The sequence below is a fragment of the Mobula birostris genome, chromosome 8 (genome assembly GCF_030028105.1).
Source record: "Mobula birostris isolate sMobBir1 chromosome 8, sMobBir1.hap1, whole genome shotgun sequence".
Classification (NCBI taxonomy): Eukaryota; Metazoa; Chordata; class Chondrichthyes; order Myliobatiformes; family Myliobatidae; genus Mobula; species Mobula birostris.
Genome location: NC_092377.1, coordinates 145,005,108 through 145,028,249, shown reverse-complemented (window position 1 = coordinate 145,028,249; position 23,142 = coordinate 145,005,108). Strand labels below are relative to the sequence as shown.

Sequence of the window (23,142 nt, the reverse complement as noted above, 5' to 3'; positions counted from 1 at the left end):
TTTCACCATTATTCCTCTTCAATCATCCCTTGTAAAAACTTTATAAGTAAAACAGGACGTAGTTTACCATGTTGAAAACATTAAATTTCTATGAACAGGGCTCCTGGTGATTACATTTTTGAAATCCATGGCAAATTGACATGTTTTCTGAAAATGGTTATATTTGTCTTGTTCTGAAACTGTTCTATGAGTCCGCCCTCCGGCAAAACAAAAGATGGCAATGGGAATTTTGGATTCACAACAATTCTGCGAATGAGCAGAGCAGATTAAACTCAAGTATACATTCTGGCAAAGTAAAAGGTGTCTCCTTACGGGAACGTTCCAGGAAACTGTCCACAAGCCAAATTAAATGAAGAAGAAAAGAAAAATATCCGATTCACGTTGGTGATATGAAGATTTTTACAAGAAAACAGCGATCAAGGCGTCATCTTATGGATAATGTGGTTTGTTGAAAGGTTTCACATGGAGAGGGGAGACCGAAGTTTGTAAGAGGCTGGAAGTATCCTGGGTCATTGTCAGATATTGTGTAGGCATAGTTCTCATCCTGATTTTAATTGTTCAGACCATTCAAAGAAACTTGTAATCAGGAAGCTTCATCTCTATTATTGCTGTTGTGTAGATGGAAGTAAAACAATACGTAATAGATTTGACAGAAATGACATAGGGTGAGGCAGTGCCAGAAATTGATATAAACTGGCAGAATTAGGCCAGTAAATCAATCTAGTCTGTTCGGCATTCTGTCATAGCGGATCCCATCAACTCAATATACGTACTTTCTCCTGAAATCCTTTGATCCCGTGAACAATCAGGACATTATCAACTTTTGCTTTAAATATATCCACGAATCAGTATTCCACCGCAGTTTGTTACAAAGCATTCTATAAGGACAGTCCAATCAGCCAAAAAATCTCCTCCTTACCTCTGCTCTAAAAAGTCGCCCTTCGGTTTGGAGGGTGTGTCCTCTGGTTCTGGTAATCACAACATAGAAAACAATCGCTCCACATCAACCTTGCGACATTCATTAGGTTCCAATGAGATCTACTCTCCACCCTGCAATCTTCTAAATTTAATGAGTATGGTCCCAAACCTGAATGAACCTGAAGAAAAAAACACTCCGAATAAATATTACCCTCTTCGTTCATAGAATCATCCTTGAACCACCTCTGGACTATCTCCAATGACCTGACATCCTGTCTGTTATATATGACCCAAACTCTTAACATTGCTCCAAGTGCGGCCTGATCAGTGTTTTATAAATCTTCAGTATTTTCCCCTTGCTTTTATATTCTATACCCATTGAAGTGAATCCCAACATTCCATTTGTCTTCTTTACCACAGATTCAACCTGTAAATGATTCCTCTCGTGACCTTGCAAGAGGACAACTGAGGTAATTTCATTTCTGTTTTTTTTTTCCCCTGATTTAGACAATATTCTGCACTGTTATTCCCTTTATTAAAATCTACTATCACATATTTTATGAACTTCTATTCCATCGGCCACTTTTTTGTCCGTTCTTCCAAATTGTCAAGGCACTGATGAAATGATTTTTTTTCCCTCGGTAATACCAACTTCTCCAACTATCACCCGCATTCTTTGCTACAAATTCATTATTTCCATTACCTAGATCATTGATAAACAATATGAGTGTACCTGACACTCACTCGTCACCTGGCCCAATACTAGTGTTTTCCACAGTGAAGGCAGATTTAAGGTACTCATTAAGTGAATGTGACGATTCTTTGCCTCCATAACTACGTCAACAATATCAAGTTCCCGTTGAAAATGTCAACCATCACCACCATCTTAATCTTTATATAAGCGAAAAAGAAAACAATTTTGGTTTGCTGCTTGATTTTATTGGCTTGCTTGATCTCGAATCTCTTCTTTTGCCTTTTTTATCGTTTAGTTTTTTTTTTATTTTAATTTCTTCCCATCATCCAACATCCTACTCAAATTTGCTTCCTTACATGCCCTTTCCATGGTTTGTCTCACATTTTATTTTCCCTTGTCAGAAAGGTTACCTATCCCTACCGTTTGAGAAATTATTCTCCTGTGAGACATATCTCTCCTCGACTTATCAATTGCTGACAGAAAGTTTAGGCATCAGTTTTGCCGTCATCTCCGCCAGTATCCTCCCTCAATCCGTAACTGCATGCTCCTCTCTCGTGCTTCTGTAATCCACAGCGATGCTGATACATGTAACTTTTTGCTTCTCTCTCCCATATTGCTTTATGAATTCAATCATGCTATGATCACTGCCTCATAAGGGTTCCTTAACGATAAGCTCCCTGTTAAGATCCGGGCTAGTACACAATACCCAATCTAAGATATCCTTTCCCCATTCATCTCAAGCACAAATTGATCTAAACAGCCATCCCGTTGGCGTACAGCACATACTCTCTCATGTGTTCCGACACCAACTCGATTTTTCGAATCCCTTGCATTTTGAATTCCCCTGTTACAATTGTAGCATCACCCTTATTACCTGTCTTTCCAACGTCCTTTACAATATCCAACCCACATCTTGACTGCTGCTCAGATGCCTGTATATGATTCTTATAATTCTCCTATGATTCTCTAATCTGTCAATCTGGTGACATAAAATCAACCTCTTATTCAACGTCAGCAGGACTATGGACTTCAGAATTAGAAAACCGAGCTAGTGTTTTTCAGGCGATCAGAAGTGGTTAGAACCAACAACTTTAACTTCCTTTGTGTTATAATTTCGTTCTTGACCCAACATGTATGTATGATGAAAGTACAGCAGAGTCTTTGCTACCTTAGAAGTTTGTTAAGATTTAGCATGACATCTAACTCTTTAACCATCCTCCACAGGGGTTTGGTGAAGTATAAATTAACTGCTTGCATTGTGGCCGAGTATGGAAACACTAATGGGACTGAACGTAAAATCCTTCTATATAATTGGATGTGGCCCATTTTTTCTCTCGTAAAGTTCTCCACAACCTTGAGCATTACTAGGTGGACTGTTCTTCAGTGAGCAGAGAATCCAGTACCGAGGACCTCCATCATCCAGGCCCTGCTCTCTCACGATTATATCATTTGGAAATAAACTGATAGAAGATCAAGACCCATCACTTAGTTATGGAAGAATGTGTTACCCTACAGACTTCCAGTTCTTTAACCACACGGGATAACATCCTTCAACATCACGGAACATCGCTGCACTATTCACACAAACTATGCATTATGTTTATCATCTCATGGTGTTAATATTCATTGTTTGTTTATTCATTTTATTTACTATGTAATTTTACATTCTCGCAATTTGTTGCCTTTTACACATTGGTTGCTTCATGGTCCTGCTGGGTGCAACCTTTCACTGATTACATTATTTATTTTTTTCTTGATTCGCACAGTTCTGGCCAAATGCATATACATAGGAAATTATTTTCATGGAATTCTGAACTTTGAGGAGTATAGCAGATGTATAAGCATTGGAAAATACGATATATAATGTACATAGAAACACAGAAACATAGAAAATGGGTGCAGGAGTAGGCCATTCGGCCCTTCGAGCCTGCACCGCCATTTATTATGATCATGGCTGATCATCCAACTCAGAACCCTGCACCAGCCTTCCCTCCATTCCCCCTGATCCCCGTAGCCACAAGGGCCATATCTAACTCCCTCTTAAATATACCCAATGAACTGGCCTCAACTGTTTCCCCTGGCAGAGAATTCCACAGATTCACCACTCTCTGTGTGAAGAAGTTTTTCCTAATCTCAGTCCTAAAAGGCTTTCCCTCTATCCTCAAACTGTGACCCCTCGTTCTGGACTTCCCGAACATCGGGAACAATCTTACTGCATCTAGCCTGTCCAATCCCTTTAGGATCTTATACGTTTCAATCAGATCCCCCCTCAATCTTCTAAATTCCAACGAGTACAAGCCTAGTTCATCCAGTCTTTCTTCATATGAAAGTCCTGCCATCCCAGGAATCAATCAGGTGAACCTTCTTTGTACTCTCTCTATGGCAAGGATGTCTTTCCTCAGATTAGGGGACCAAAACTGCACACAATATTCCAGTTGTGGTCTCACCAAGGCCTTGTACAACTGCAGTAGTACCTCCCTGCTCCTGTACTCGAAACTTCATGCTATAAATGCCAGCATACCATTCGCCTTTTTCACCGCCTGCTGTACCTGCATGCCCACTTTCAATGACTGGTGTATAATGACACCCAGGTCTCGTTGCACCTCCCCTTTTCCTAATCGGCCGCAATTCAGATAATAATCTGTTTTCCTATTTTTGCCACCAAAGTGGATAACTTCACATTTATCCACATTAAGTTGCATCTGCCATGGATTTGCCCACTCATCCAACCTATTCAAGTCACCCTGCATCCTTTTAGCATCCTCCTCACAGCTAACACTGCCGCCCAGCTTCGTGTCATCCGCAAACTTGGAGATGCTGCATTTAATTCCCTCATCCAAATCATTAATATATATTGTAAACAACTGGGGTCCCAGCACTGAGCCTTGCGGTACCCCACTAGTCACTGCCTGCAATTCTGAAAAGGTCCTGTTTATTCCCACGCTTTGCTTCCTGTCTGCTAACCAATTCTCTATCCACATCAATACCTTACCCCCAATACCGTGTGCTTTAAGTTTGCACACTAATCTCCTGTGTGGGACCTTATCAAAAGCCTTTTGAAAATCCAAATATACCACATCCACTGGTTCTCCCCTATCCACTCTACTAGTTACATCCTCAAAACATTCTATGAGATTCGTCAGACATGATTTTCCTTTCACAAATCCATGCTGACTTTGTCCAATGATTTCATCACTTTCCAAATGTGCTGTTATCACATCTTTGATAACTGACTCCAGCAGTTTCCCCACCATCGACGATAGGTTAACCGGTCTATAATTCCCCGGTTTCTCTCTCCCTCCTTTTTAAAAAGTGGGGTTACATTGGCCACCCTCCAATCCTCAGGAACTAGTCCAGAATCTAACGAGTTTTGAAAAATTATCACTAATGCATCCATTATTTCTTGGGCTACTTCCTTAAGCACTCTGGGATGCAGACCATCTGGCCCTGGGGATTTATCTGCCTTTAATCCCTTCAATTTACCTAACATGACTTCCCTACTAACATGTATTTCGCTCAGTTTCTCCATCTCACTGGATCCTCTGTCCCCTACTCTTTCTGGAAGATTATTTACGTCCTTCTTAGTGAAGCCAGAACCAAAGTAATTATGCAATTGGTCTCCCATGTCCTTGCTCCCCATAATCAATTCACCTGTTTCTGTCTGTGGGGGATCAACATTTGTCTTTACCAGTCTTGTCCTTCTTACATATCTAGAAAAGCTTTTACAGTCAGTTTTTATGTTCCCTGCCAGTTTTCTCTCATAATCTTTTTTCTCCTTTCTAAGTAAGCCCTTTGTCCTCCCCTGCTGAACTCTGAATTTCTCCCAGTCCTCAGGTGAGCCACTTTTTCTGGCTAAATTGTATGCTTCTTCTTTGGAATTGATGCTATCCCTAATTTCTCTTGTCAGCTACGGGTGTGCTACGTTCCTTGATTTATTCTTTCGTACAGAAGAGGGATAGGTCCTTGTGATCATAGGTCAGTTCCGAGCACCGCACCAAATTATGATAATTCCTTCTGCCTTTAATTGTTATTCACTCTAACGCCTGCATGTTCATATCTCCAACTGAGAGACTCTCATGGACGCCTAACATATCTACTTTCACTGCTAGCAAAGGCAAAGTGCGGAATGCTGTTACCCTCGTTGCGTAAACAACCTACCCGGCACAGTCTCCTAAATCATCCCTACCCTTACCTTTAAATTATGTAGCGTCGTACTTGAAGTCTCTAACATGGCAACGAGCCTTCGGCTACTGGGTCGATCTATGTCCCCCATGTTTATAAATTTTATTAGGCCTATCCTTGGAATGATAGCAATTTATCTAAGATGACCTGTGAGGGGATTCGCTATAATCTGGGCAGGCTCCTGGTAAAACTCTTCGACGTCATATATATAAAAGAACCTTTCACGTGTTTCTAAAGTCTTTGACGGTAATGAAACGTTGTATTCCCCGTGCGGCCAAACAAATGACTTCTACAGCTACACCTGTAGAATACATGAAATCCTGACTCTTGCGATCGTTGCCAACAACGATTCTCATATGGATGCCATTTGTGACCCTTTACTCTCTGGCATAACTTTATAACTTTAAGGAAGCCATGGACCCCAAGATCTCCCCTAAAATAATGCAGATAAACATCTGTTATTCTCAAGGTACTGCACACGTACTACTTTCCTCACTGCCTGCAATAATTCATACTTGCCCAGGTTGTTATCGATTTGCCATTTTCCAGCCGTAATTGTAAAAACGTTATGCCCTGTTGAATCATTTGATGATTTTCCTCTTTCTTCAAAACTTCATAATTTTGTGTCACCCACTAAACTGAGAACATAACATCTGTTATATCAAAATGAACGGACGTCCTAGCATGTTAACGATGGACACATACATCTCGCCGGAATATTATTCTTCCACCATTGATGATTGGACAGCTGTTGATTGGTCACAGAATTCCTCGATCATCTCTCTTTTATTTTAAATCATTTCAAGCATATTTCAATCATCTTACTGTGTTCTAATCGCAGGCGCATCTCTGTCATTAAAACAGCAGCATTGTCTGATGCGGGAATTCAAGCTCTAAGTTCACCTACTTTATGCATAATAGGCCTTGAAATCAAATTGACTCTATATTCCTGAAACTGTTCCTGGCTGTCCTCGTTTTATATATACTTCTTAGCAATTCTTAACTGCAACACATCTCTCCAACATGGTATATAGCTATGGTTCCCAACCTCTGGCGTTGTGATTTAATCCCTCCCAAGCAAAACTTGTACAACACTCTACAAGTAAATTACTACCCTTCCTGCAGATCAGCAGTGCATCCATCCTATACTGGTATTCCGCTGCCGAGAATAAGAACACATCTCTGAAGCTTCACTTGCAAGGCCAACTCCTAATTAATGTACAAATCTGCCATTTATTCCAATTACTTACCTCACCAGTACATGGCACAGTTTGTAAGCCTTCAATTAGTAACCTGGAATTCGTTTACTTTTCATTTTTTCAGGCCTGCCGAACTCCCGAAATTTTATTTGATGATGTACAGATGGCGACGCGCTTAGCGCCAAAATGAACAACGACCAACTGCAGAACGCACCCATCAGCATTTATTTATTTATTTATTTTCCCTGCGTCATTGAGCCTCGTAACAATCAGACAAAATTCATTCTGGAATCTGTTTTACGATCACAGAAATAAATAAACAAACAAACAAATAAACAAACAAACAAACAAATAAATAAATAAATAGAACTCGATAGATAAATAGATAGATGGATGGATGGATAGATAGGTAGATAGATAAATAAATGGGAATAGCTTCGTATTCTTCAACATTTCGAATTTCTTATCGCCTTTCTATCCTAGGATACTACAATGACAGTTGTGGATCCTCTGTCGGATTGCTACTGTTATGTTCTGGAGGGAACACTCCCACTCAGTAACGCACAAGTGGTGCATACCTTTCAGAACAGAGCGGATCAGGAGAATACTACCCTTGTCAGTCACCATTCTATATGGCTGCTGCCTCCGCGCAATCGTCTCTACCTCCCTTATGCCGCTCAGGTGCTCTAACTGACATAATCTTTGGATATCATTAACGGCTTCTTCATTTTCCCCATATGGCAGGGGCACATGAAGCGCTCCATATACTGGTCTGATTGTCCATCGTGCAAAAAAATGTCGATAAGACCATAAGATATAGGAACAGAAGTAGGCCATTCGGCCTATCGAGTCTGCCCCGCCATTCAATCATGTGCTGATCCAATTCTTCCAGTTATCACCACTCCGCTGCTTTCACTCCATACCCTTTGATGCCCTGGCTAGTCAAGAAGTTTCCTGCCTTAAACACGCCCAATGACTTAGCCTCCACCGCCGCTCGTGGCAACCAATTCCACAGATTTACCACCCTTTGACTAAAGTAATTGCTCCGCATCTTAGTTCTAAAAAGACGTCTTTCAATCCTGAAGTCGCGCCATCTTGTCCTAGAATCCCGTACCATGGGAAATAACTTTGCAATCTCTCAGCTGTTCAGGTCTTTTAACATTCAGAATGTTTCTATGAGATCCCCCCTCACTCTCCTGAACTCCAAAGAATACAGCGCAAAAGCTGCCAGACGTTACACATACGGTAACACTTTAATTCCTGGAATTATTCCCGTGCATCTTCTCTGAACCCTCACCAATATCGGTATATACTTTCTAAAATAAGAAGGCCAGAACTCTACACAAATCAACAAGTGTAGTCTCACGACTGCATTACAGAGCCTGAATATCACATCACTGCTCTTACATTCTATATCTGCAGAAATGAATGCCAACATTTGCATTCGCCTTCTTCACAACCGATTCAACTGCGAGGGTAAGCTTTAGGGTATCTTGCAGAAGGACTCTCAAGCCCATTGCATCTTGGCATTTTGAATACTGTCCCCATCTAAATAATAGCCTGCCCGTTCATTTCTTCCACCAAAGTGCATGACCATACACTTTCCAGCATTTTATTTAATTTGCCACTTCTTTGCGCATTCCCCTAAAATATTAAGGCTCTCTGCTGGCTCTCTATTTCCTCAACACTAACGGTTCTGATATTTCTCTTTGTATCATCGGTAATTTAACCACAAATCCATTAATAACGTCGTCCAAGTCACTGACATACATCGAAAAAGCAACGGTACCAGCACCGACCACTGTGGAACTCCATTGGTAATTGGTAGCCAGCCAGAATAGGATCCCGTTATTCTCATTCTCTGTTTTCTGTGGACAAGCCAATGTTCCACCCACCCTGGTAATTTTCCCGGAATTCCATGGGCTCTTATTTTTCTTAGCATCCTGCTGTCCGGCACCTTGTCAATGTCCTTCTGAAATCCAAGTTCACCACGCCTACCGCACCTCTTTTGTCTATCCTGTTTGGAATTTCCTCAAGGAACTGAGTAAATATGTCAGTCCGTATTTCCCTTTAAAGGAAACTATGCTGGCTTTGGCCTGTCATGTCATGTACCTCAACTCAGTCTTTAAAGTCATCCCTAACAATTGATTCCAGTAACGTCCCAACCACTGATGTCAGGCTTACAGTTCTATAGATTCCCTTTTGCTTCCCACCCTCTTAAATAGTGGAATAACATTTGCAGAAACTGTCGTTTCCTGAAAGATCATCATTACTGCTTCGTAGTCTCTCCAGCTATTTCCCTCAGAACCCGTTGGTGCATTCCATCAGGTGCCAGAGATTTATCCACCCCCCAGACCATTAAGCTTCCTGAGAACCTTCTGAGTCGTAATTTTCAATGCATAAACTTCACATCCCTCACACTCTTGAATGGCCGGTATACCTCAGACGTCTTCCACTGTCAAAACTAATGTAAACTATGAATTCAGTTCTTTTGCCATCTCTGCATCTCTCATTACAATATTTCCAGCGTCATTTTGTATGGCTAGTATATATACACTCGTCTCATTTTTTTTTTTTTACCCTTTATGTACGCAAAAGAAACTTCCAGTATATTCCTTGATATTAGTCGCCAACTTCCTCCCACTATTTCACTTTTCCTTCCGAATGTCCTTCTTTGTTTCCTGCTCCATGTTTTTAAAAGCTTCCCCAACTTTTATCTTCCCACGATCCGGCTTCCTTGTATGCTTTGTTTTTTTTTTTTTTTTGTTTTGCTTTTTTTTTTTACTTTGGCTTTCACTTCACTTCTCAGCCCCAGTAGTCTCCTTCTACCCTTTGAATATTTCTTCTTATTTAGAATATATCTGTCTTGCATTTCCCTGTTTTTTTTTTCGCAGAAATTTCTGCTAACCTTCCTGCAAATGTCCCTTTCCAGTCAACTTTGGCCAATTCCCCTCTCATGTCATTGTAACATCCATTATTCCACTGAAATACTGACACGTTGGATTTTTATTTCCTTCACAAATTTCAATGTGAACTGGATCATATATTTGATCACTGTTCCATTAGGGTTCTATACCCCTAGCTCTCTTATCAACTACAGATCACTGCACAACACCTAATGCAGCACAGCCCATCCCCTGATGGGTTCAACCGTAACCTTTTCGAAAAAAAAAACATTACTGAGACATTCGACAAATTCTATCTCTGGAGGTCCAAAACTGACTTGTTTTTTTGTGTTTTCCAATCCACTTTCATGTTTAAGTACTCGACGATTACCATGCCATTGCCTTTATAACACCCCTTTTCTATTTCCGGCTGTAATAGTAACCCACATTCCAGCTGCTGTTTGGAGGCTTGTATATAACTGTAATTGTGGTTCTTTTACCGTTGCCATTTGTTAACTCAACACATGCGATCCTACACCTTCCAATCCTATGTCATCACTTTGCACTGAATTAATATATATTTTTTTTATTATACAAAGAGCCACTCCACGCCCTCTGTCAACTAATTTATCTTTCTGATAGACCGTATATCCTTCGACGTGCAGCTCCCAAAAGCAGACATCCTTTAGCCAAGTTTCAGAGATGGCCACCTCCTCATATAAGATTAGATTTGGTTAGATTATGAGGACACTCAGTCCTCGTTTATTGTCATTTAGAAATGCATGCATTAGAAATGATACAATGCTCCTCCACAAAGATATCACAGAAACACAGAACAAAGCAAGACTAAAACTGACACACATGATCATTATAACTTATAGTTACAACAGTGCAAAGTAATACCGTAATTTGATAAAGAGCGGACCAAGGTGCCGTAAGAAAAAAAGAAGTCTCAAATCCCGATAGACCCATCATCTCACGCAGACGGTAGAAGGGAGAAACTCTCGCTGCCATGAATCTCCAAGCGCCGCAAACTTGCCGATTCAGTGGAAGCACAAGACTGCAGCCAACTCTGAGTCCGTCCGAAAACTTCGAGCCTCCGACCAGCCCTCCGACACCGAGCATCGAGCACCATCTCTGCGGAGCGCTTCGACCGCGTCCACTCCACCGAACAACAAGGAAAGTCGAGGACTCTGCGCCTTCCCCTCCGGAGATTCTGAGTCACACAGTAGCAGCGTCAGCGAAACAGGCATTTCAGAAGATTCACCAGAAGTTCCTCCGTGCTCTCACGTCTGTCTTCATCAAGTCAGGATTGTGCACGGCACCGTACTTGACAGATAACAGATATCATTCACCGGAGTGGCCGCTACAAGCTGCGTCGCACCCCCATCTTCTCCTCCTATTTGCTAATCTATAGCTGAATTTCAAGATCGTCCATTTTATTCTTTATACTGCGTGCATTCACATATAACACTTACCGTCCAGTATTTGTTGCTTTCTGTTTTAACTGTTCCACGCCTCTATTTCCCAGTAACTAATGCGACTGGCTGTGATTAAGCCACATCTCCTGCCTATTATTTCTATAATCTCTCTTGAACGCAATCGAAACATTAATGAGGATAAAAAATAAGCAAACAAAGCATAACTTGCGCTTACTTTGAAGCTCCTCGTTCATTTTCTGAAGTCCTATGGGGTCCAAACCCGCACTGAAAACCCGAGCAGGACATCCGCCACAATTTCGTCAGGCTGAAAATGGCTGCAGTGAGACTGCAAGCCTTCCATTATTTTCTCTACAAACAAGGCATAGCTGAGAAGCAAACATCCAAGCCGTTTTAACTCCTGACATCTGCTGTATTTTCTCTCTCAGTCAGCTTTCTACATCATATTAGATTGCCTTTGCCTCCTCGTATATGGATCTCTCTTACTGCACTATAGGAATTGTTGGGATGTATTTATTTATTTATTTGTTTGTTTGTTTGTTTGTCTGTTTGTTTATTCATCCGAGGAATGTGGCTTCAGAAAAAAAAAAAAATCTACCAGATCAGAAACAGTCTTTGGAATGATCTGAACAATCTCTCTCAGCATGGTCAGCTTCTTGGACTGAATGTTTTATAAACTATAATTATCTCGCCAGTGAATCATTCCCTTTGCAGATTCTCGCAGCTGATTGTTTTCTGAGGGGAAGACCAATGGAAAATGATCGCCCAATCAAGGCCATTAATGGGCATGTTATTTCCTATTGGTGCGTTTCAGCTAATTGCAATGTATGCGTCACTGGGTGAAAATCGATTGGATGCTGTGAGAAAAAGTGAATACTCAAAAAACAGAGTTCTTTTCAGAAGATGCTATTCTTTGTCTACGGTGCCTGTTCGTATAATATACTGGAACGATTGCTCTCGGCCATAACGGACCGAATGTTGCGTTTTTTCTTTGTTATCATGTTGCTGTTGAACTGGAATTGTGAGTGTGTTGACAGTATTGAAAGTATTTAACAACCAATTGACATGTTCATTATCATTGATATTTACATTCTCGTAACCGGATAGCATTATTAGTGAAGTTGAATCGAATGAAAGTGATGTGCCTCTCTCCTTTCTACCTTTGTGATAACACAATGTTGAACTAGGAAAACGTGTAACTTTTTTTTTTCTGAAATTAGATGTCAAAATCAATGTTTAATGTCCTTCTATAAATTGAGCATAGTCGTTGAATCGATCAGGGAACACGTACATTTGTATCCAATAAATCATGATGGAAATGTGGCGTTGAAATTGGGAATTTACTTTGCAGTTTATTTGATTGTTCTCGCTTATCTTGTATAACTAAGCTTTCATTGCTATTAGTGGCGACACAAGTGCTTATCTACATTTTATGCACTTCCCATTGATTTTCTGTCCAATAATTTCACCCTTAAATTGCACCTAAATTGAGATGACGTGTTTCACCTTGGAAATACTTCGTCTGAAAATCAGATGTTTCTGTCAAATAATATTCCATAGAAATAACTAATCGGAGTTTCTTATAACTAGAACGTATTTACTTAGGGAACCAGCACAGCAGAATCCGAGGTGCATAAGCCACGGAATGCGAGCAGCAGCCAAAGCTGCAGCTGTTCATGGCTGTATCTTTTTACAGATTCCTATCGCAGGTAAAGATCAGTTACAGCTCTTTCTACTACCATGCTGAACGCACAGTCAAGCGAAAAGTTTGACTAATGTACTTAGACTCTGGCTTGTGAAAGCATTTTCACATTTTACATCATTGATATAATTCTGTAATACAGAAATGCCTAAAGGTAATTTTGGTATTGATCTTTGTTCATTCAATGGATTGCAAAACACAAAATTCTAATCAGAAATGGGTTTGATTTGTTATCAACTATCGGCATTTGAGTGACACTTTATATATAGTTTTTTTAATGCAGAAATTCGTATATTTCTACGCCAGGAATAAAGCAAGCATGCGTTTTTTTTTTCTTTTTCCCATTTCCCGCGTTGCATAGTATAGATGCAAGACTTGGCAGATTTTATCATTTTCAAGTATATATCCATTATTTTTGTCCTGGTGAAACTTGTCGTGTGCAGATTTTATAGACAAATGTATTCTTTATAACCTTCCTCGGACTTCATTTGTATTATCGGGAAATACATGAACAGTGAGTTAAGATGGACGAGTCTGACAAAGTGATAATATCATGTTGTATCATTTCTAATTTTAAATGTATTACGAGAGGCAGAGCCTAAGTCTTCAGGGCCACAAACACAATGAATAAAACGGGGCAAGAGTTCAGAAGTGTGAGGGTGCGGGTTGTAGGCGGCTGAGGTGCGGTGCGTAAATTACAATGCATATATGTATTTTTCTCCTTTTCATTGGAATACGTCATCAAATATATTCAACCAGTTAGATGTGTAGAACAATTTTCCTGGGCTATGTGGAAAAAAGAAGTGAAGTTGTCCTAAATTGGGAAGGCACAAAATATCCCATTCGGCATAGTGGACTTTGGTATAACTTTTCATGAATCTAAGACGGAAGATCAATCACCCGCACGTGAATGTTAACCTATCAGACACCAATCGTGACCATGGACCTGAAATTAACTAATCTGAACAAAAATCATAATTTCAGGAATGAGCAATTCGAATTAACAGCTGCCGTGATATATTTAACGAGTTATTGAAATGGATAAAATTTAATTCACTCTCTCTAATGGTTTATTATACTCCACATCAGTTTACTGTTGAAATATTTCCTTGGTAGATATACAAATTTGATATCCCGCCTACCATTAACTTGTCCCTTCCCAAAACCCACTTCTGAACTTCACAATCACATCTATTCTTGTATTTCTCTTTCCAGGCCGCCGGGTGGATGGTCACCGCGAACCGTCAGGTAAATTTACGAAGTTTTCACTGAAAACACTGTTGTGAGGTTGACACTAATTGTTACCGAAGATGTAGCTGAGAGATGACTGTCCGCCCATGGATCGACAATCAGTAAGCTTCGGCCTGAGCATTTAGCAGAGAAAGAACCTCGTTGCTTTATCCTTGAACACAATTAACCCCCCCCCCCCAACACTTTTATTTATGCCAACTTTTTAGTACTGAGACCGACATAGCGAGAAGGATCAGATTGATCTTTCCCTTATGGTATCCTGTTCCAAAAATATTTGCACACCTACTAAAAATTGTTGGATTCAATTATGGGATTGACGAGAGCTAAGTGCAGTGGAACACTGACAGGGCAGCCATTGGGAGCTTTCCAAAGCATGAAAATAAGCTTCAGTGACAATTCCCTTTGATCTGTGCTGTACAAAGCAGCGTATTCAGCCTTTCCTTGTAAAATGTCTTTATCAGAGCGACGTTTAGTCCTGGAAACTGCAGAAAAGAAGAAAAAAAAAATACAGCTTACGTCCGAAAACTTGTTTTCCTGAGAATCACTATGTTTCTTTCCCAGGTAGAACCGGCTGACTCTCAGTTGTCCAGTCGTTCGCCAAATTGTTAAATGTATTTCCCCCAAATAAGCAGCGCAAACGGGGATTGCACAGCATCTCCGTTGGTTATCACAATGTGCATGTGCAGTGTAAATATTTGAGGCGGCATTCAGCAGAGTCAGCGACTTTGCGAGCGCCGACTGCCTCCAGGCTTAAATCTGTGCTGACCTTCGACATTTTTTTTAATGATATATTCCAGAAAGCGTGAATTTAAGGTTGGTGAATGGGGACCGTCGATGTGCTGGGAGAGTTGAGATTCGCTACAACGGAAAGTGGGGGACAGTGAATCATCATAATTGGGACATGCCCGATGCGATGGTGGTGTGTCGAGAGCTGGGCTGCGGTGCCGCACTGAAAGCCCTGGCATGGGCTCACTTTGGGCCAGGATCCGGACCCGTTTTGATAACGGATGTTCAGTGCCAGGGGACGGAGTCTACCTTGAAGGATTGCAAATCACCTCCATGGGGAAACACTGGAAACAGCCACGCTTGGGATGCCAGTGTTATCTGCAATGGTAAGAATCAGGTTTTTGTTGCTGCGATCCCACGGCTTTGATATCTTCAGCTAAGTACTCGATAATAAAAAAAAATAAAATCCAGCGTTTCCAACCGTTAATTAATACAGCACAGAAACGGTACTCCCTCCAACAACTCCCCCAACCCACCTGATACTCATCCATGATGACAAAATATTAATCTACATTAGTTTCGTCAAATGGCTGCACAAAAGCTCCAAAATATTTCCTTCCGTTTACCTGGCTAAATGGTTTACAAATATTGTTATCACCGCGTCAACGACCGACTTTCTCCGTCATTGTCCATTCATATACTATTTTTTCTTGTGTGTGAGTAAGTCGCTCTCCAAATCCTTTTCAAATAGTTCCTATCTCTGCTAACCGAAGTTGTTTTTTTTTTGGTTTTCATTGCTACTCTGGGAAAAAAAAAAAAACAGAATGCGTCTACTCATCAATTTACACCGTTCATATTTTGTATACCTCTCCAACAGCACACTCCCATGTGACCGTATAATAATAGAACAGATACCAGTTATGCATAACCTGTGAATTTAGCATGACGACGAATAGGGTTCTTGGTTTTCAGCAGAAATTGCGTCCCTGGTTAAAGGAAAAAGGGCATTTATAAGGCATATGCTGGTAGGAACAAATGAGGTACTTATAGAATGTAAGGAAAGCAATTGAGCACCTTTAAAACCCGGAGCACAGTAACTTATTTGGTTGCTCTGCCAGACAAAGTAAAAATAATCAATTTAGAAAGATGTTAAGAGCATGAGGATTGCAAATGGCAACAATGGTCTCTGGATTCCATGCGTGGAGCCAAACGAGAAGGGTTACGTCTAAAATAGTTTCTTTTTCTTTTGAGTTTGGATTTGTATTTATTCATGGGATGGACACAGAGTTCATGTATGTGTGTCAAATCAACAACGAGGCCAGGGCTTCTATACCGAATAGAGAGAACGGGATGTTTACTGCCTTAAGTTCAGTAAAAGTGGATAAATCCCCAGGACCTGACGAAGGCAGTAGATGTTATCTTTATGGACTGTAGCAAGGCATTTGACAAGGTCCCTCGTGGGAGTTTGGTCAATAAGGTTAGATGGTTCTGCATTTAAAATAAAGACATAAGATAGGCTAGACATTGGCTTTGTGAGAGAAGCCAGTGAGTGACAGCACAGAGTTGCTTCTTTGACTGGAAGCTTGTAACTACTGCAGTGCTAGGGGGATCGGTTCCAACTTGTTATTATTTGTCTGCTATATCGATTACCAGGATGATAGTGTAGCTAACTGTATCTGCAAATTTGCGAATATTACAGAGTTCGGAGGTACAGTGAAAAACAAAACACAAACATCTATTTGAGTTTGCAGCGGATTCTGTTCAGGTTGCAAAAATGAACTGAAGTTTGACATATGGAACTTAATGTGCACAACCCTGTGGTGTTGCTCTTCAGCAGGACCAGTCAGTGAAAGTCTTATACAGTGAACTGTAGGTCACTGAGGAGTGCAGCAGAGCAAACGGATCTCGGAATGGAGTTCTGTAATTCATTAATTGTACGGTACAGATAGTTATGTTCATAAAGAAAGCTGTTGGCCCATTGGCATTCGTATATTATTGTATTGAGTACAGGAGATAAGATGAAATAATGGAGTTGCTTAAGAGGGGTGTAAAATGAGGGTACAAGCAAAAAGTAGTAAGGTGAAAAGTAAAAGTGGCAGGCGGGCAAATCCAGGGCAAAAATCAGAAAGGACTACTTTTCAACATAATTGTATAAGATCTAAGAGTGTTGTAAAAGCGAGCCTGAAGGCTTTGTGTGTCAATGCAAGGAGCATTGGTAACAAGGTGGATTAATAAAAAGTGCAGATTGTTATTAGTGAATATGATATAGTTGGGATCACAGAGACATGGCTCCAGGTTGATCAAGGATGGGAGCTCAACATTCAGGAATATTCAATATTCAGGAGGGATACACATGAAAGAAAAGGAGGTGGGGCAGCATTGCTGGTTAGAGAGATATTAACGCAATAGAAAGGAAGGACATTAGCTGGGGGGATGTGGAATCGATATGGGCAGAGCTGCATAACAATAAGCGGCAGAAAACGCTGGTGGGAGTTATGTACAGGCCACCTAACAGTAGTAGAGAGGTTGGGGATGACATTAAACAGCAAATTAGAAATACGTGCAAATAAGAAACAGCAGTTATAATGGGTGACTTCAATCTACATATAGATTGGGTGAACAAAATTAGTAAGGGTGCTGAGGAAGACGATTTCTTGGAATGCATGCAGGATGGTTTTTTGAACCAACATGTAGTGGAACCAGCTGGAGAGCAGGCTATCCCAGACTGGGTATTGAGCAGTGAGGAAGGGTTAATTAGCAATCTTGTCGTGAAAGTCCCCTTGGGTAAGAATGACCATAATATGGTGGAATTCTTCATTAAGATGGAGAGTGACATAGTTAATTCAGAAACAAAGGTTCTGAACTTAAAGAAGGGTTACTTTCAAGGTATGAGACGTGAATTAGCTAAGATAGACTGGCAAATGACATTAAAGGGTTGACGGTGGATACGCAATAGCAAGCATTTAAAGACCGCATGGATGAACTACAACAATTGTTCATCCCAGTTTGCCAAAAGAATAAATCTGGGAAGGCAGTGCACCCGTGGCTGACGAGGGAAATTAGGGATAGTATCAATTCCAAAGAGGAAGCATACAAATGAGCCAGGAAAAAATGTGGTTCACCTGAGGACTGGGAGAAATTCAGAGTGCAGCAGACGAGGACAAAGGGCTTAATTAGGAAAGGGAGAAAAAAAGATTATGTGGGACAACTGGCAGGGAACATTAAAAAATGACTGTAAAAGCTTTTATGGATATGTGAAAAAAAAAGGATTGGTAAAGACACATGCAGGTGCCCTACAGACAGAAACAGGTGATTTGATTTTGCGGAACAAGGGCATGGCAGACCAATTGAATAACTACTTTGGCTCTGTCTTCACTAAGGAGGACATAAATAATCTTCCGGAAATAGTAGGGGACAGAGGGTCCAGTGAGATGGAGGAACTGAGGGAAATACATGTTAGTAGGGGAGTGTTGTTAGGTAAATTGAAGGGATTAAAGGCAGATAAATCCCTAGGGTCAGATGGTCTGCATCCCTGCTTAAGGAAGTAGCCCAAGAAATACTGGATGTATTAGTGATAGTTTTTCAAAACTCGTTAGATTCTGGACTAGTTCCTGAGAATTGGAGGGTGGCTAATGTAACCCCACTTTTTAAAAAAAAGGAGGGAGAGAGAAACTGGGGAATTATAGACCGGTTAGCCTAATATCGGTGGTGGGGAAAATGCTAGAGTCAGTTATCAAAGATGTGATAACAGCAAAACTGGAAAGCGGTGAAATGATTGGACAAAGTCAGCATAGATTTTGAAAGGAAAATGATGTCTGACGAATGTCAGAGAATAGTTTGAGGACGTAACTAGTAGAGTGGATACTGGAGAACCAGTGGATGTGGTATATTTGGATTTTCAAAAGGCATTTGACAAGGTCCCACACAGGAGATTAGTGTGCAAACTTAAAGCACACGGTATTGGGGGTAAGGTATTGATGTGGATAGAGAATTGGTTGTCAGAGAGGAAGCAAAGAGAGGAAATAAAGGGAAACATTTCAGAATGGCAGGCAGTGACTAGTGGGGTACCGCAAGGCTCAGTGCTGGGCCCCCAGTTGTTTACAATATATATTAATGACTTAGATGAGGGAATTAAATGCAGCATCTCCAAGTTTGCGGATGACACGAAGCTGGGCGGCAGTGTTAGCTGTGAGGAGGATGCTAAGAGGATGCAGGGTGACTTGGATAGGTTAGGTGAGTGGGCAAATTCATGGCAGATGCAAATTAATGTGGATAAATGTGAGTTTATCCACTTTGGTGGCAAAAACAGGAAAACAGATTATTATCTGAATGGTTGCCGATTAGGAAAAGGGAGGGTGCAACGAGACCTGGGTGTCTTTATACACCAGTCATTGAAAGTGAGAATGTAGGTATAACAGGCGGTGATAAAGGCGAATGGTATGCTGGCATTCATAGCAAGCCGATTCGAGTACAGGAGCAGGGAGGTACTACTGCAGTTGTACAAGGCCTTGTTGAGACCATGCCTGGAGTATTGTGTGCAATTTTGGCTCCCTAATCTGAGGAAAGACATCCTTGCCATAGAGGGAGTACAAAGAAGGTTCACCAGATTGATTCCTGGGATGGCAGGACTTTCATATGATGAAAGACTGGATCGACTATGCTTATACTCGTAGGAATTTAGAAGATTGAGGGGGGATCGTATTGAAACGTATAAAATCCGAAAGGGACTTGACATGCTTGATGCAGAAAGATTGTCCTCGATGTTGGGGAAGTCCAGAACGAGGGGTCACAGTTTGAGGATAAAGGCGAAGCCTTTTAGGACCGAGATTAGGAAAAACTTCTTCACACGGAGAGTGGTGAATCTGTGGAAATCTCTGGCACAGGAAACAGTTGAGGCCAGTTCATTGGCTATATTTAACAGGGAGTTAGATATGGCCCTTGTGGCTAAAGGGATCGGGGGAATGGTGGGAAGGGTGGTACAGAGTTCTGAGTTGAATGATCAACCATGATCATACTGAATGGCAGTGCAGGCTCAAAGGGCCGAATGGCCTACTCCTGCACCTATTTTCTATGTTTCTATGTTTCTAAGACGTTACAGATACATAATGTGGAGTGTTGCATGCAATCATGGTACGTTCTTACAGGAAGTATGTATATGTTTGAAAGTGCACGGAAAATTTGCAAGAATGTTGCCTGGATTGGATGCCGTGAGTAATAAGGAAAGATTGAATATGTATTTTTCTTTGCAACGTGGAAGGCTAAGGTGAGATTTTATAGACGCCTACAGAATAAATTGAATGCATTCGGGTTTTATTTTCGTTGAGTTCATATGGGACTGCCAGCAGAAGCCATTTCTTAAGTGTGAAAGGTAAAACTATTAAGTGTAACATAAGCAGAAAGGTATTCTCTCACAGAATTCGGCGAGTGTGGGATGATTGTAGAGAAGAAGTGGTGTATGTAAATTCGATTTCAACATTTAAGAGAAATTTGAATAGGTACATGGATGATTCGGGTTTTGGAGGGCTGCGGTCCGCGTGCAAGTCGATGGGGGTAGGCTGTTTATATGGTACGGCGTTGATTACATGGACCGGAAAGCCTGTTTCGCTGGTTTAATTTTCTATCACTCTGCGAGAGTTTACAAAATATACAAACAGTAAATCTGCATTCTCGCCTATAGTGGCGGCTGACATGTGGAATATTTCCAACAAATTGATCTTCGAACCGAAATTATACTACCTGCGGTTTGGGGTAATATGTGGACAGAACACAAGCAGCGTACCACCGGTTCGCAGACGCCACGAGCATGCGTCCAGCATTTTTTTCGCGAGGTTGACGGATGATATTCGTCAATCTCCCTTTACAAACTGCTATAGTGGTATATCACCTTCAGCAATATAATTCCGGGATTCCTGAAGAGTAAAAAATAATGTGAAAAAAATAGATATTTGCACGTCAGGGTGGCATATGAGTTAGGGGCGGAGATGATTCTGTTCCCTCACTATATTTCTTTACCTCTGAACCGAAAGGATATATCCTCAAATCTTTTGCTCAACAAGTTTCCATGCAGTTAGTGCAGGTTGCATACTGTTGTCAACTGTAACGGTGATAATGAGATTAACTTTATAACATGGTGCAAAGAATTGTTAAATTTTGGATAAGGAGTCAGACAGATGAGTTAACTTGTCCCACGATATTAAGTTTCCTGAATATTATCAGAGGCATTGATATGTATTGTCCGATATTCCATCGTCCTGACACTTCAGTGAAAGCATGGTCAGGTGGAATCAACTGCAACATATGTGTTTATTTATTTATTTATTTATTTTGGTCATTTTAGTTTAATGACACGGTATGTGATGCCCAAGGAGCCCCATCGCCTGCAAACCACTCTTTGGACCCGAGCATAATCACAAGAAAATTTACAATGACAGTTAAGCTACTAATCACTATGCCATTTGAATGTATGAAGAAACCCACCCGTTCAAAGTGAGGACCAAAAATCTACATACACTTGGAGCCTGAATTCTTTTCTGACGTCCCAAACTGTAATAGCGTCGCCCTCACTGCTGCAGGTCCTTGGCGCTCCGGAAAGGCTAATCAGAAATTGTAGCCAAAACATTTATGACAGATAGTCCTGACTCTGGGCATTTTAATTGCGATTTTACACATGGCATAATGGGGAGGCTGAACGTGTGCAGCATATCCGCTGAAAGCAAGCACACTCTCATTTAGGCGTTACACTATTAAAACAAAAACGCAATATTAGCATTACGGATATTAGCAGTGACGTTAGCTGCGTGTAAATAATAAAGAAAACACGTAATTAATTCTGCCAGTATCAAAGTCTTAGAAAACTGACTGTATATCCCTCAAAGTCTCCCCGACGTTATTTTAGGCAAGATGTGATAATGTCATTCTGCAATGTTCAATACGAGGCCGATGAAAAAGACTACAAATTCTGCAGTTACTCAGAATGGAAATTTGCCTCCGCATCAGATGTCCCTTTTACTTCAGCAGCGAATGCTATGTGATTTCAGACCGATCCTATCCTTTGCGATCTTTGGAACTAACACGTTTTCTCTTCTCGACTTCAACAAAAAGCTTTCGACCTCAGGCATTATTTATTTATTTATTTATTTTCTGTTCCCTAAACTACATAGTGGCCTCTGTGTACTACCGTTCTGTTTTCTATTTTCTTGACACTTCTGTCATCGATTTATATTTCGGTGTCAAGATTTATACGAGTCGGATGCATCCGGTATATCTCCCAATATCTCAGAAAAAAAAAAACAACAGCTTAAAACATCATGTATAAAAGTAACAGTAGACAGCACTTTTATAGAAAGTATTTCTTCATCAGATTTTTTTCTGTGTTTATGATGGACGGATTGAAGTTGAAACGTATATGATTTCACATTAGAATCATGTCGAAATCTGGATTTTTTTTATGTTAAATTGCACAATGTGTTGACGCTTTGCAATTCTTCTACTAAGCTAATAATGTTTCGTAGATATTCTCATTTACGCTGAGTCTCAGAAGTAACTTGCACACGTGTCTAGCAATAATCAACCAGCGAAATAGACTCTAATTGCTCCGCTTTCCGCACGTCCGGGTGAATACTCAACTTATTCTCATAACGTACGCCCTGTAAATCAGGCAACGTCCTTGTACAAATTCCCTACACTCGCTCTATATTATCCACATCCTCACTTCACTAAGGTGACAGAATTGAACACAACTCTCGAAGGTGGGTCTGCCCAGGGTCTTAAAAAGCTGTAACATTACCTGACGGCTCTTGAAAGGTTGATGAATGCCAACACACAATGCGTCTTCTTAACAGCAGTTGATATAGACTGTTTAGTATAGTTAGAAACAAACTGTGAAATGTGAAGTTTGATATTGAAACAAAGTTGATCGGAGCACGTCATAATCCATTGCTGCTGGATAACTCAGTGGTTCAACAAACCCATTTATAAACGTTAGTATATCATTTATCAATATCCACAACAATATGCAGACATAAGTTAACTCTGCCATACCTGAGTAAAGAGACTGGAAAGCAGGTTCATTTAGAGCAGAGTAACTTCACGAATCTGCATTCGATTTGTATTGTACGCAGGAGAGTATTGTGCAGATCTCGTAGAG

The 23,142-nt window shown here is 40.7% G+C and overlaps 1 protein-coding gene across 1 annotated transcript in view; it reads left to right on the top strand.

Moving 5' to 3' along the window:
- The first annotated feature begins 12,220 nt into the window (after window positions 1-12,220).
- The window catches only part of LOC140202092 (scavenger receptor cysteine-rich type 1 protein M130-like), a 35,657-nt gene continuing 24,735 nt past the window's right edge, over window positions 12,221-23,142 (top strand). The window contains exons 1-3 of the mRNA XM_072266951.1: window positions 12,221-12,338; window positions 14,235-14,267; window positions 15,068-15,382. Of these exons, the coding sequence (XP_072123052.1) occupies window positions 12,221-12,338; window positions 14,235-14,267; window positions 15,068-15,382 (466 nt within the window). The remainder of the gene's footprint in view (window positions 12,339-14,234; window positions 14,268-15,067; window positions 15,383-23,142) is intronic.